At 29.7% G+C, this 13,069-nt stretch overlaps 3 protein-coding genes across 4 annotated transcripts in view; all 3 read left to right on the top strand.

The window, feature by feature from the left end:
* Positions 1-4,742, top strand: part of LOC119686352 (Down syndrome cell adhesion molecule-like protein Dscam2) — a gene marked incomplete at its 5' end in the record, with an annotated part of 87,680 nt that extends 82,938 nt beyond the window's left edge. Inside the window, 6 exon segments of one of the 2 annotated variants that reach the window (XM_038100922.1) lie at positions 1,428-1,591; positions 1,737-1,985; positions 2,041-2,292; positions 2,371-2,623; positions 4,264-4,482; positions 4,684-4,742. In XM_038100922.1, coding sequence (XP_037956850.1) covers positions 1,428-1,591; positions 1,737-1,985; positions 2,041-2,292; positions 2,371-2,623; positions 4,264-4,482; positions 4,684-4,735 — 1,189 coding nt within the window. In that variant the 3' untranslated portion in view covers positions 4,736-4,742. 2 annotated transcript variants of the gene reach the window in all.
* Positions 4,743-7,428: 2,686 nt separating this feature from the next.
* Positions 7,429-8,019, top strand: LOC119676213 (mitochondrial import inner membrane translocase subunit Tim23-like). The gene has a single exon (XM_038087448.1). The coding sequence runs from the start codon at positions 7,429-7,431 to the stop codon at positions 8,017-8,019; it is 591 nt and encodes a 196-aa protein (XP_037943376.1).
* A 2,548-nt stretch (positions 8,020-10,567) lies between these two features.
* On the top strand, positions 10,568-12,794 carry LOC119686353 (endothelin-converting enzyme 1-like). The gene has a single exon (XM_038100924.1). It carries the CDS (start codon positions 10,627-10,629, stop codon positions 12,733-12,735), a length of 2,109 nt encoding a protein of 702 aa, XP_037956852.1. The 5' UTR covers positions 10,568-10,626; the 3' UTR covers positions 12,736-12,794.
* The last annotated feature ends 275 nt before the right edge of the window (positions 12,795-13,069 follow it).

The raw sequence follows: 13,069 nt of genomic DNA, 5'->3' as shown, positions 1-13,069 counted from the left end.
AACGAAATCCTCCCTCGACATTAATTAGTCGCCATGTTAATTAGGAAATTATTTCACTGGGTTTTGTGGTGAATTAGTAACGCATGAATGGGTCTCCAATGGAAAAAGCGTATTAACGTTTATTTTGCAATTTGTGCACCATGAAATTTTAATAGAAGTTCGTCTGGGCATTTTTCAAATTCCTGCATCATAATAAGATTAGAGTCTGTAAATGTTGAAAAAAATTGTTTAAAATACTTTAAATGTCAATTTATTTTTGACAAATCGACTTTTACGCGAGCAGGAAATTAACTTCGGCTTATGACAGACAAATAGTAATTAAGCGCAACTTAAATTCATTATAATTCAATGGAAATTATTTAATGGAAATATAAAGCTTATATTGAATTAAGGCCTATTGTAAAAATATGAGGAGAAAATATATAGATCCACTACTTTTATATCGTCATCAATAAAGAATGGGTATTCTAGCAATTCTTTAAAATTAAAATCTCTTAACAAGGTGTGTTTTTCTCTGGATAAGAATGCAGTAAGCAATAAAATTATTATTATAACAGTTTCTAATTACTTATAGAGAGATTTCGATTTCTCCAGAACTAGATTCAACAAAGTGTTTTGGTGTTCTGAGTAGTATATTTTATTTAACCAAACGTAGTAATCTGATAACAATTGGGATTGACCACATAAACGACTGCTACTAGGCACAGATGGTTGAGGTTATCATATTGAAACATGCAATGTTAAAACCCCATAACTCCAGAACTTAGTTATATCAACATAAAGCATAGTAGAATTGTCGCAAAGAATATAGAAATCAAATAAAATTTATACCCAAATGCATAATTCTCTACTCGTGGCATCTGATTTAGTCGTATGTAAATATATCAAGGTATATTTGTTAGATCTTAATCTAATATGTCGATTAGTCTAATTGTTTCACTAAGAGACACAACTTATATGCATGATAATTATTTCAAATTTCCCATTGAGATACAACTAACTCAATGACGATGCTCTTAACATTGCATCGAGGTTGCGGAAGATTTGATAGTAGCACCTTACCTGTCTATGAAAACATCTTTACAAAATCGAATTGTATCCCATCATCTGTGGGCATTATGCTCTATTGTGAAGAACATTAAAAAACTTTTTCATTATTTTATATAAAGACTTAAAACAATATTCATTTATTGGTACTTACTGCTTATAAGCCAATCTTGTCCACCTTTCATAACTAAATAAGTGATAGGTAAAGAACAATCAAATTAACAAATAAATAATTCATAGAGATTAAATTCTGTATAATGCTTCGTTTATTTTTTCCTTATTTCAAAGTTTATCACATTCTTCACTAAATAGTATCTTAAATTAAATTTCATATCAATACAAATGAAGTTAATTAACGTCGATAAAACTTCTATTCGCAGTGCTTTAACAATTAAGCATAGACGAACATTGTGCGGTCCAATGGCCGAGGGATACGAGTCAAGAGCTCTGCCGGGTGATTACAAAGAAGACCACGACAATCGACGCAATCAGCAAGTGTACAGTGCATCACCTGTAAAGACAGTAGACAAGGCAAATGAATCAGGTAAGTGCTCAACTGCAAAGCTAACCAATTGAAAAGAAGCCTAAGGCTACATTGTTGCGTACTATGCACATGACGTAATTGTTTCTTTAGTTTACACTCAATGACATATACTTCCTTTGCACTTTCATTTCACCAAAACCAATAGAAATGTATGAGATATCGCCATATGCAACATTTAGTGTAAATGGTGGGCGTACAGGTGCACCAGCTAAAACACCACCCTCTCGTGGTGTTACTGCAACTCCATTGGATTATACAATGCAATTCAAAACATTTGGTCATCCCGAAGGAGACAATCTTAATGCAACTGCATATCCACTTTTGCCAAGCTCTGGTTTTGGACATGTAAAATCAAAATCTAGTTGGCATAAGCAACGTTATTTCAATACAGATGGTAAATGCATGATTTCCATGGTTTGATGTTCTCTAATTAAGTTGATTGAGTATAGATGAATCTACACTTTCTAAATCGATGACAATGGTAGCGGGTTCACAGTCAGGACATTCTAAGAAATCAACACGAAATGATGGTAGTCGTGGAAATAAAAGTAATAGCAGCAGTAGTGGTGGCGCTAATGCAGATGGACATTGTGAATCGGAGTCCGATACTAGTATTAGTCCTAGCACTGAGTTCTCTAATATGCCTACGTATAGAGTTCCTTGTAAGTCAACGCGTGGCAATGATGGACGTGTTGCAGTAGGTTCGTATGGCAGTAGGCGTGACGGCAGTTCAATAACAAAACTGAAATCTGTCGCACCCAACCCATACTTTTTTTCAGATATGTTTCGACCTGACTCGAGTACGGAGTCTAATAATGATCAGGCTTCACCTGTAGAGAGACGCATCAATACTCCGCGTCATATTGGCAATAACAGTGGTAGCAGTGGCAATAGTGGTATTCTCGTTAGTGGTGGAAATGGCGGTCCAACTGCTGTTATTGTAGATAAACGAGGTCATCGCAGTCGCAAAACATTGTCAACGAAAGACAACCATTCCCTGGATAGGCGATTGTGCCCCGGAAGTAACAACAGGTAGTTCAGGTACCTAAACCCCAAACTCCAAAACAAAAAATAAAAAAAATTTCAATTAAAAACAAAAGTTAATGAAATCTTTTTAAAAATCACAATTTTAAGAATGTGAATATCTTTTAAATTGTTTGATTCTAAATGTGTTTAAACAGTTATCCTCAGGGTAGAGATAAGCAAATTTCAACATAAGTTAATGAATTTTATTTTTGAAGTAGAAAAGTTTTTCATAACAAAAGTTGAAGTGACTACAGTTTCAAAGTACTATTCTTTTCTTTCAGGTTTTAGGTATTCTAGATAAAATAGTACAGACTGTCGTATGAAATATCAGTGAGCTGGTTGGTTGTAATATACTGAAACATTTTGTGACCAAAAAAAAAGATTAGTTAGACATCAAAGACTCAGACTTTCTGTGCGCTATTCTATTGAGCATTACATATTCAGATATAAATCGATAAAGTTCCTATTAAAATTAGGAAGATGTTAATGACACTAGGTAATTATTCTTATGTCTCAGTTGTTACTAAGAGTACATAAAATGTTTTGCGGGAGCTAGATAAGCATGATTCTTAACAAACAAGTGACTTTATTTTCTTTGTCGATGCGATAATATAGAGTTATATTGGTAATCGAAATATGGTATAGCTATCTTTTTGCAATCCACAATACTAGAACTCAGTTTTGTATACTATTGATAAAAACCCTAACCCTAAATTTCAGCGGTAGCCAACTCACAATATACACTTAAATTTCTTTTTTATAGAGTCTGTATTATATATTTAGCCTGTTAAAAAATCAAGTATCTTCAAGTATTTCTTAAAGTAGGCCGAAGACACTTTTATTCTGGGTAATGAAAATTAACACTGTTTTAAAAAATTTTAAGTTTTGATACAATTAGCACATTGAAAAGATGTCTACAGAAGTCTTCGTTTCTTTATAATCTTCTTTTGCGAGTTCGCTTCTAAAAGTTCATGACTCAATAATTAGGATTGGAATTATTCTAAGCAACTATTCTATTATTTAATTATAATTATTCTATTATTAAAAAAAAAGGCATAAAGAAAATTGATATTAATATAGCAATAAATATAGCTAATATATATTATGTCCACATATATATTAGATATGTATGTATAAATTTTAAAGATTATGCATTAAATTTTTTAAAATATTTAGCAGTTTTATATTAGTATATAACTATTTTAATTAAATATACTATATAAAATATTTATTGAAGATATCAGTCTCATTTAGAATTTTTTTTTAAATAATATTTATATATAATATGTCTTCATGTATTTTTGTATTATAAAAAAGTTTATATTTATTTAGAAATCTTTAAATTTTACTTTTATGTGTATTATTTAATAAGCATTATAAGAATCTGAAATTTTAACGTCAAATATTATTTTGTTTTCAATTAAAGTAAATCAAAAAAATTTTTATTTTTAATAAAAAATCTAAATTAGTTTTAATTGGCAAAAAAATGTTATATATTCTTTTTAATATATTTTTTTTATCTTGATTTCTTTCTCGTCCTTTTTTAAAAACTTTGCTAATGGACTAACTTTATTTAAAAAAAAACACAAACACACTCAAAACACTAAACATCCACGGACACATGCACAATATTAAATAACCAACAGTTTAGACAGTGAGGTTAACTCCGACACAGCGGCCTCATTGGCTGCCACCATTGTAGCGGCCGGAGCTGGGGATTTGGGTTTTCGTCCACCGTCGGGTTTTACAGATTCACGTGAATTTAGCGAAGCGGATTTAGACTTGGAAGTGCAACGTGTAATGGAAAACACCGACGGACAATTGGCTAAAATGGATAGGGAGGAATTAACTTCACTGTTGGCAAGGTGAGTTATTGGACAATTTGAATTGAAGGTAGCGTGGGTGGCGGAGGAGCGTACAAATTGCATTTTAATTAGTTTCGTAAAATATTAACTTTACTTAGTCGCTGCATTATACACAAAGCTTCCAAGAAATTTGTTGATTAAATAATTCATTTTTTCTTTCTCTCTATATTGTCCATAATTTGTTCACCTTTCTGCTGTCAGGTATCATGAGAAGAAGGAACAGGAGCGGCAAGAATATACAATACATGTTTGAAAATAAAGTAACTATTTTAAAATCAAATAAAATAAACTAGAATAAGGAGTACATAAACAAAGCAAAAACTAATAAAAACTTATTAAAATTTATTCAATTCTAAAGAAAAAAATAGCATGGAATACTACATAAAAATTTAAATAAAAACTCAGAAAAACCTGCATTTAAGCGCATAAATCGTAACTTTAACACTGCTAAATCTAAAAGGATTATAGGCCAATATACATTATTATAATTCGATTTATTCTTATACAAATCTTTATTGAAGACTTGTTTTACGCTGGCATGAACATGAAGGATAATGCATCCTTTGCACTGAGAACATGTCAAAATTAAATAAACTTTTTTAAATGTTATTGAAAAAAATCAAGGAGATCTTTTTAAAATGTTCTTTATTATGTTTAATACGTTGTGATAATATTAATGAAATTGATTGTTTTAATTAAAAATGCTAAAAGTGTAAAATATATATTAATATTTACTAAAATTAAGTTTAGTTAAAATTATGAAAATACACACAGAAGAGTTTAAAAAATATACTTTTTATAATTTAAGTTAGTTAAAATTTCTTTATCATATATCATATATAAATTTGTACATTTTAGTTCCATATATTTTTGGGTGTATTGTTAATAACATATTTATATCATTTGAAGTATTAATTTCAGAGTGCCAACTAATTTTATAATTAAGGTTTTTATATAAAAATCGTACGAATTTTTAAATATTTTGTTTTTAGTTTTTAATTAGCCAACAAAAAATAATTATAAAAATAAATAATATTTATTAATTTTCTTATTTAGAATTTATGAAGTAAAGATTAAACCAATAAGTAAAAAATTATTGAACTATAAGTAACTGTTTCTCAACTACTTATATTATATATTGTATTAAAACGATTGTAATTTATATTGATGTAAGAGTAAAATAGATAATCACCAATAAAATTGTATGAAAATTATTGATTAAAAATGGAAAATAAATTGAGATAGTGAAATATAAGCCCTGAGTTTTAAATTATTATTTTTTTAATGTAGTTGTTTTAAAAAATGATTTTTTAGATTATTTCAATCTGAACCTTTTTTTTCTTCAAATTATAGAGGCACTTTACAATCTGTTAACATGCAGGATTTAGATATGATCTCTAACCCAGTGGGACTACACCAGTTATGCTTGCTATTAAACTTTAAAGAATTCTGCGATATTATTTTTTTTTTGTTTGATTTAGTTTTCGATAAGCTTTTAAGAAGGTTACTGGTAGATACAGAGTACATTAAACATCGTTCACTGAAACTGTTCAACATAATAGACAGTCACAATAACTCAACGCTCAACATCCTAAAAATACAGCAAAATATGATAAGCACAGGCAGATATAATATAAAGACATTCAATACATCATTTCATAAAGCCACCGTATTTAGTTATTCTTAGTATGACTTAAAACTGTCCACAGGTAAAATAGAGTTAAGGTGATATATGGTACCACCAACTCAGGTACAAACGCATACATAACAAAAGTAAACGCTGTTATAAAAAATAAGATTTTGATTAAATTTTCATCGTTAGCTTTGAAATACAATATATTACATATATTGTTTATATCTAGCAGTGTTATCCGTTTTAAAGATAATTTTTGTTGACTTGTTGACACATAGCTGGCAAGAGTTCAACCATAACTTTACTCTTGCTTATTAAAATGTTACAAAGGGCCGGAAGTAAAAGGGCTGTCAGTATAAACATGGTCTTATATGTAACATCACAAAAAAATCACATCATCAAAACGCGAAATTATACTTCTCAGAAAAGTTATACTTACTACACAGCCAAAATAAGTTGTGTTTACAGCGTGTGGCGCCAGTCTTGTTAAAACCACATACCTTTCCTATTTAAACTTCAATTTCATGTTAAAAAAATTTGTGCGACTATATCGATCAAAACAGTATGAGTTCATCTCACCTACAGATCAAATACCACACCATACATTTTATGACATTTGCAGGTGCTAATGGAAAAATGTATACGGTTAATAAATGGAGAACGACTTATTTGGAGACCCATTTTTTATCAAGTAATAGTTTCACATTAAACAAAATTACATAAATGGATTTACAATGAACTTTCATGGAATTCTGGATTATTATCAAGTTTTTCAGTAAGGATTTGTTGACATAATAAAATTTTCTATTAATATTGGTATTTTTAGTATCAATTATTAAGTCCATTAAGTCTTATTTACTGTTTTTACAACACTTAACCGCGTTTAGGGCTCTAATTGGTCTTTTAATCAGATACCGCGTTTAGGGCTCTAGTTGTTGGTCTTTTAATCAGATATCAGCATATTCATTGGTTAATACAACATTGATGCCATGATATAGGAACATTCCTAGTACTTGAACGCGAGTGGCTTTTATATATATATGTTATATATGAACTTGGGGATAATTTCAGTTTATTTTATATTTATTAAAACTATATGTGTAAAGTCCAATATAATTTATTTAGGTATCACATTTTAATTTTATTTAAATAAAACATTTAAAATATATACCAATTTTACACTAAGTGAGCGTGAATGTTTTGAAAAAATATTTCATATCGAATTGAATAATAAATAATTTTAGAAAATTTTTAAAACATTTTCTTCATTAGCATATAAATAAATTTCCTTCTAATACTTTAACTAAAGCAAAATGATAAAAGAGTACTTGGACAAAATTTTTGAAAAAAACAAAAATGTCTCCAGTGAGACATATGACACGTCAACACTTGGTGAAATACCCGCAGATGTAATATCACCTATGCGGGAATCTACTATGGATAATTCCAGTTCTAAGGATTCGGGTGCACAGTATGTAACACTTAAAAGTATCAAGGAGGAGCATAAAATAAAGGTGAATATGATGAACATAGGTGCTTTGATTCTAATAGGCGCATCTATTAGTACTTTAACTGGCTTGTATAAAGGGGTTCGAAAGGTACTGAGTCATAATAACACTGGCAAAATCTACACAATTTTATTAAACCATGTAGTAAAGGAAGGCGCAGGCTTGTCTAACACTTTAGGAATTATTGGAGTATACTATAGTGGGTGTTATATATTGTTGAATAGATTCCTCCCAAAGTCTAATGATGATACGAATATGTTTATATCCGCTACAAGTTCTGGTTTAATATTCAAATCAACATTTGTTGGTGGTGCAATAGATCTGTGTGGTTCAACTGCTTACTATATGTACAACAACTTCAAAAATAATGGTTTCAAAAATTGGAAGGAAATCTGAATTTTTTACATTTTCCCTTATAATTATTAAGTAATAATAAAACTGTTTGCTTTGTCAACATTTTGAATTTGTTAAATATGTTATTCTTAAATCTTGGATATTAAATTTTCCATTGGTCCCAAAAACAGTAAAGAGGGAATATTTATTCTTTTTTTATTTTCTATTATTCCTTTACAGATGAATAAAAAATAGTGCTGTTCTAATCCTAAGATAGAAATTCATCATCTCTATCCAGCTTAACTAATTTTTTAAATTACAAATCTTTTTAATATTTAAGACTATGTCTGTAGAAAACCATATACTGATGTAATATTGACAACTTGTCTAAGCATGACTAGACTTGTCATAACCTGTAATAGCCATTTATTGTCAAAGAAAAATAAAATATTGCACATTTATATTATTGGGCATTATGAACGTCTATATAGTTAAAATAAAATATAATATGAGGTATAAATTTCCATTCAATAAAACTTAAAAATATTTAATAAACACACAAAACTATAGAACCGAAAAGTATTTTTAATCCCTCAAGAGAGAAATCGGGGAAAAGGATTTAAACAGCTCATTGAGGTGAACTCATTTCTAAACTCGATTGTGTGTTGAGTGTGGGAATCTTTTTACTTCAAAAAGATAAATGAAGTTCCTTTCACTTTGCAAACTCGTCTAATATCTTCCAGGGCGCAATCTAGAGTTGGGCTAAGCTAAGCTAATTTCGGAAAATCTACAAAATCAGCAGATTAGAGGTTTTGTTAATGGTGGAGCAGCAAATATTGCACTGTTCAGCAATAGTACAAAATCAAAGCTAGTACAGCTGTAGAAAACTCAGCTGAGGTCACTGATGTCACCAGTGATAAATTATTATACTAGATTCCACAATACTAAACAATATAAGAAATTACATTAACAAGATGAACAAGATAGATAAGAATCAGAGACAACCTCAGCAAAGGAATAAATACTTCTTGAAAACTAAAAATAACGTTTAAAAATGTAAAACCAGAATAGGCGGTTTAAAATTAAAATTTATATAACAAAGCTTTAAACTATCAAACCTAGGAACTAGTTTTGAACTAATAATAAATAATGTTTCCTTTAATTTAAATAAATTTAATAAATAAATAAGATACTTTTTCATAAATATTTCCTTAATATTACAATATGGTTTCAGTTTTATTTTTATAGATATATAATATAGATATAAATATATAATAAAAATCCTATTCGGCGGAGCCAAGATTGCACTGACAAAGCTTAAGCCATCCAAAAATTTTTAAATCGAAGAGGCCTCACGAAAGAAGAGCAAAAACATGTAACTAAACTATTTCTTTGTAAACGCCCACATATGTTTTCTCAAAACAATTTTTCTTTATTAATCGGTCAGTTTGATTTTAAGACTAATATATTTATGGACTGTAGTAACAGTAATAACAAAACGTCGTTTATGGGCTGTTTGAACAGACGAGAATATTCTGCCCATAAACAGACGAGAACCAACCAATTATCCTTTTTTTCTATAACGTAGGGCTAAATATATATAAGATATTTAGCCAGTTGATCATTATTGATTAACCTCAAACGAAATTTTAAGTACTCAAAATAAGATAGGCCACTGTAACTCCAGGGAATTTGATCTAGTAGAATTGTTTTTTTTTCTCTTGAATATAGGATAGGACATAAGTAAGGGAATTTGTTTATTTACCACTGAGCTCAATTCTAAAAGAAAATTACTTATATTTTTTTTTAATTCGTCATTAAATGCTAATGTTATAAATATTTTTGTAATCTTTTCAAAAAGTAAGAAATATGATACCAATATATTTTCCTTATATATATGAGAAAGTTTAATTAAGAAGAAGAATATAATTATGAGAAGTATTAATTATTTTTTATTAATTTTAATTGTTTTCTTTGCTCCGAATTTTTTTTATATAATAAAAGTAAAAAATGCTTATATCAACAAAGAAAGAAAAAAACTAATAAAAGTACAACGACTCTTCCTTGTGAAGATAGCAATCGTCATTATGAATATGCAATACCATATACTACTAGCACATACTATGCAAAAGAGAAGTTCATTCGATCGTATCGAGCACTAAACGTTGAAGTCTAAATTGTGAATATTGTAAATTTAGATTTTCTCTAACATGGAGTATCTTTATGCGAAAATCTTAATGGCATGGTATTAATATAATTAATTATTATTTTAATCATTTATACTACTATGCACAATCCCATTAAGTTTATTTTGAAAATTAGTACAGTGTATCAATAGTGAATAAACAAAACAATCATAATATATGTCACTATGAAAATTATTGTATTTTCTTGTAATTTGTTATTTATTTAATGCAATAAACATTTTGCAATAGTTTTGTTTTTAAACTAAAATTAGAATTCAGTTTAAAAACCAGAGTAAATTGAGATAGCAAGCGTGAGGTTGATCGAGTGCTGATAAACTTCTGACCATCGTGAAAAGATTTGATTGCATTTGTTTGGAATCTCACTATTTATTCTCACTCAGAATAGTCGTGCTTTGTTATTCGTCTGTTAAACAACAAAATTTTTGTAATTTAAAAAAATAAGAAATAATTTTAATTAACAGAGATGAACATATATTTTCAAGCAATTGTAATAGTTTTCACTTTTGTGACACTGATTACAACCACTCCAATTACAACCAATAAATTAGATGTCATTCAGCCAGTTGATCAGATAAATTCATCTTATGTACGGGACATCATGCGACTTTCCAAAGCAGCTGAAATACATAATTACATGAACGCAAGCATCGATCCATGCGACAACTTTTACAATTTTGCATGTGGTAATTGGTTGAAAATAAATCCAGCAAACTCTATCCAACATGCAACGACTGGCTTTTTTGAGTCCATAACATTAGCTTTAAATCGCAAAGTAGCATTGGTACTGAAATCGGGAGTGCAAGACTCCGATACGGAAACGGATATTAAGGTGAAGAAATTCTATGAGTCATGCACAAACATTGCTCAAATACAGTCTGTATACAGAGCAAAACTGAAGGAAATAATTGCGGAATTCGGTGAAATGCCAGCGTTGGTTGGTGATAAGTGGCAAGAGCAGAACTTCAATTGGTTGGAGACAGTAGGAAAAATTAGTTTAAAATATGGGAAAGATATAATTATAAGTATTGACGTGCTTGCAGATTATGCTAAGAATACAGAGAATCGCGTTTATATTGGACCTTCAGATTTGCCACTGGAGAGTCGTTCAATGTACTTAGATAATGTTACGAAAATATATCGAGAAGGTTACAAAATGACAATAGCTGATAAGTTAAAACGTTATCTGGGCATAAATGAACAAGTGGCAAAAGAAACAGCTGCAGATATAATGGACTTTGAAATTTCTTTGGCTAGGGGCATGATAGATGATAAATTAGGTTTAGACTTAGACGAGATGACACAATTAACCACAATTGATAACATGCAAAAGAAATATGCACCAGATATCGATATACGTCGTTTACTTGATATAAGGCTTGGATCTGACTTTAATGAAACTATTTATGAATTCGTACCAGAATATCAAGACAATCTGAAGGATATTATAATAAGAACACCAAAGCGTGTTGTGGCTAATTATATTTTTTATTATTTGCTTAGTGATTTTCAGTTAAAAAATGCTAAAACAAGAGCCAGTCAAGAAGTTTTATGTATAGCCGAAACTAAATCTCATTTTGCCAAAGTATTGGATAATATGATTTATAGAAAATATAATACCAAAACAACAGAAATGGATATTGAACTTGTATGGAATAAACTAAAAAGCATTTATAGATCAAAATTACGTTCGAGAGAGTTAAACTGGATTGATCTTGATACGAGAAAGTCTGCCATTGAGAAACTAGATGCAATGAAATTGGAAATTAACTCTTACTCTAAAGATGACTTCACCAATGAGTTTGCCAACTTGACAATTAATGGTGAGGATTATGTTGAAAATGTTAAGAGTTTTTTAAGTTGGGGTGCCTCGCAATTACTAACTAAACTACATGAACCTCCAAAATCATTAGAAGCAGGCGAAATACTTTCATATACACCAGCTAATATTATCATCGAAAACACAATAAAAGTGCCCATATCACTATTACAGCCTTACTACCTATGGGCTGCTGTTTATCCAAATGCATTAAAGTTTGCTACATTGGGCACGTTAGTTGGTCATGAGATGGTACATGGTTTTGATGACTCAGGTCGAAAATATGACAAGGATGGTAACAGTAGAGATTGGTGGGATGAGCTGTCTACAAAAACATTCGTGGAAAAAACTAAATGCTTCTCTAAACAATACAGTAAATACATTTACGGTGGACGGAACCTGCCAAAAAGTACAGCACAGTCTGAAAACATTGCTGACAATGGCGGTATACGTTTGGCATACGAAGCTTATTTGAATTGGTATGAGGACGCAGTGCGTTCTGGGCAAGATTTAGTATCTGAAACACTACCAACTTTGAATTATACAAGTAAGCAATTATTTTTTATTACATATGCACAATTATGGTGTAGTGATACTCATCCCCGCCTACGAGATTTGCAGACTTCAGTAGATTCACATGTGCCATCAATGTTTAGAGTAATTGGACCACTTTCAAATTTTTTAGAATTCTCGAAAGAATTCAACTGTGAAGTTGGTACTCAGATGAATCCGTTAAGAAAGTGTGCAATTTATTAGAAAACTTGTTGATAAGTGTGAATGTAAATATAAATGTAAATAAAAATATGTTTAAAATATTTATCGAATTAACTTAAATTAACTTAATACTTGATAGGGTCTGCTTTTAATTTTCTGTAAAAGTAAATAAAGAAAGAGTAGCTGGGTGAACAAAAATTTCTATAAAAAAATATTTTTAAGAACTTTCTGAAAAAAAGAGACAAACTCATAGTACTGTCGAGAATCAATTGCATCCATATGTTATGTATGGTGAGGCAGATGATTTATTGGCGTGATAAACTCATATATTTAAAAATTGATAAATATTTGATCATCAGTTCTGATCGCTACGGCT

Source organism: Teleopsis dalmanni, chromosome 2 (genome assembly GCF_002237135.1).
Source record: "Teleopsis dalmanni isolate 2A chromosome 2, ASM223713v2, whole genome shotgun sequence".
Taxonomy (NCBI): domain Eukaryota; kingdom Metazoa; phylum Arthropoda; class Insecta; order Diptera; family Diopsidae; genus Teleopsis; species Teleopsis dalmanni.
This window is presented reverse-complemented; position numbering and strand designations above follow the sequence as displayed.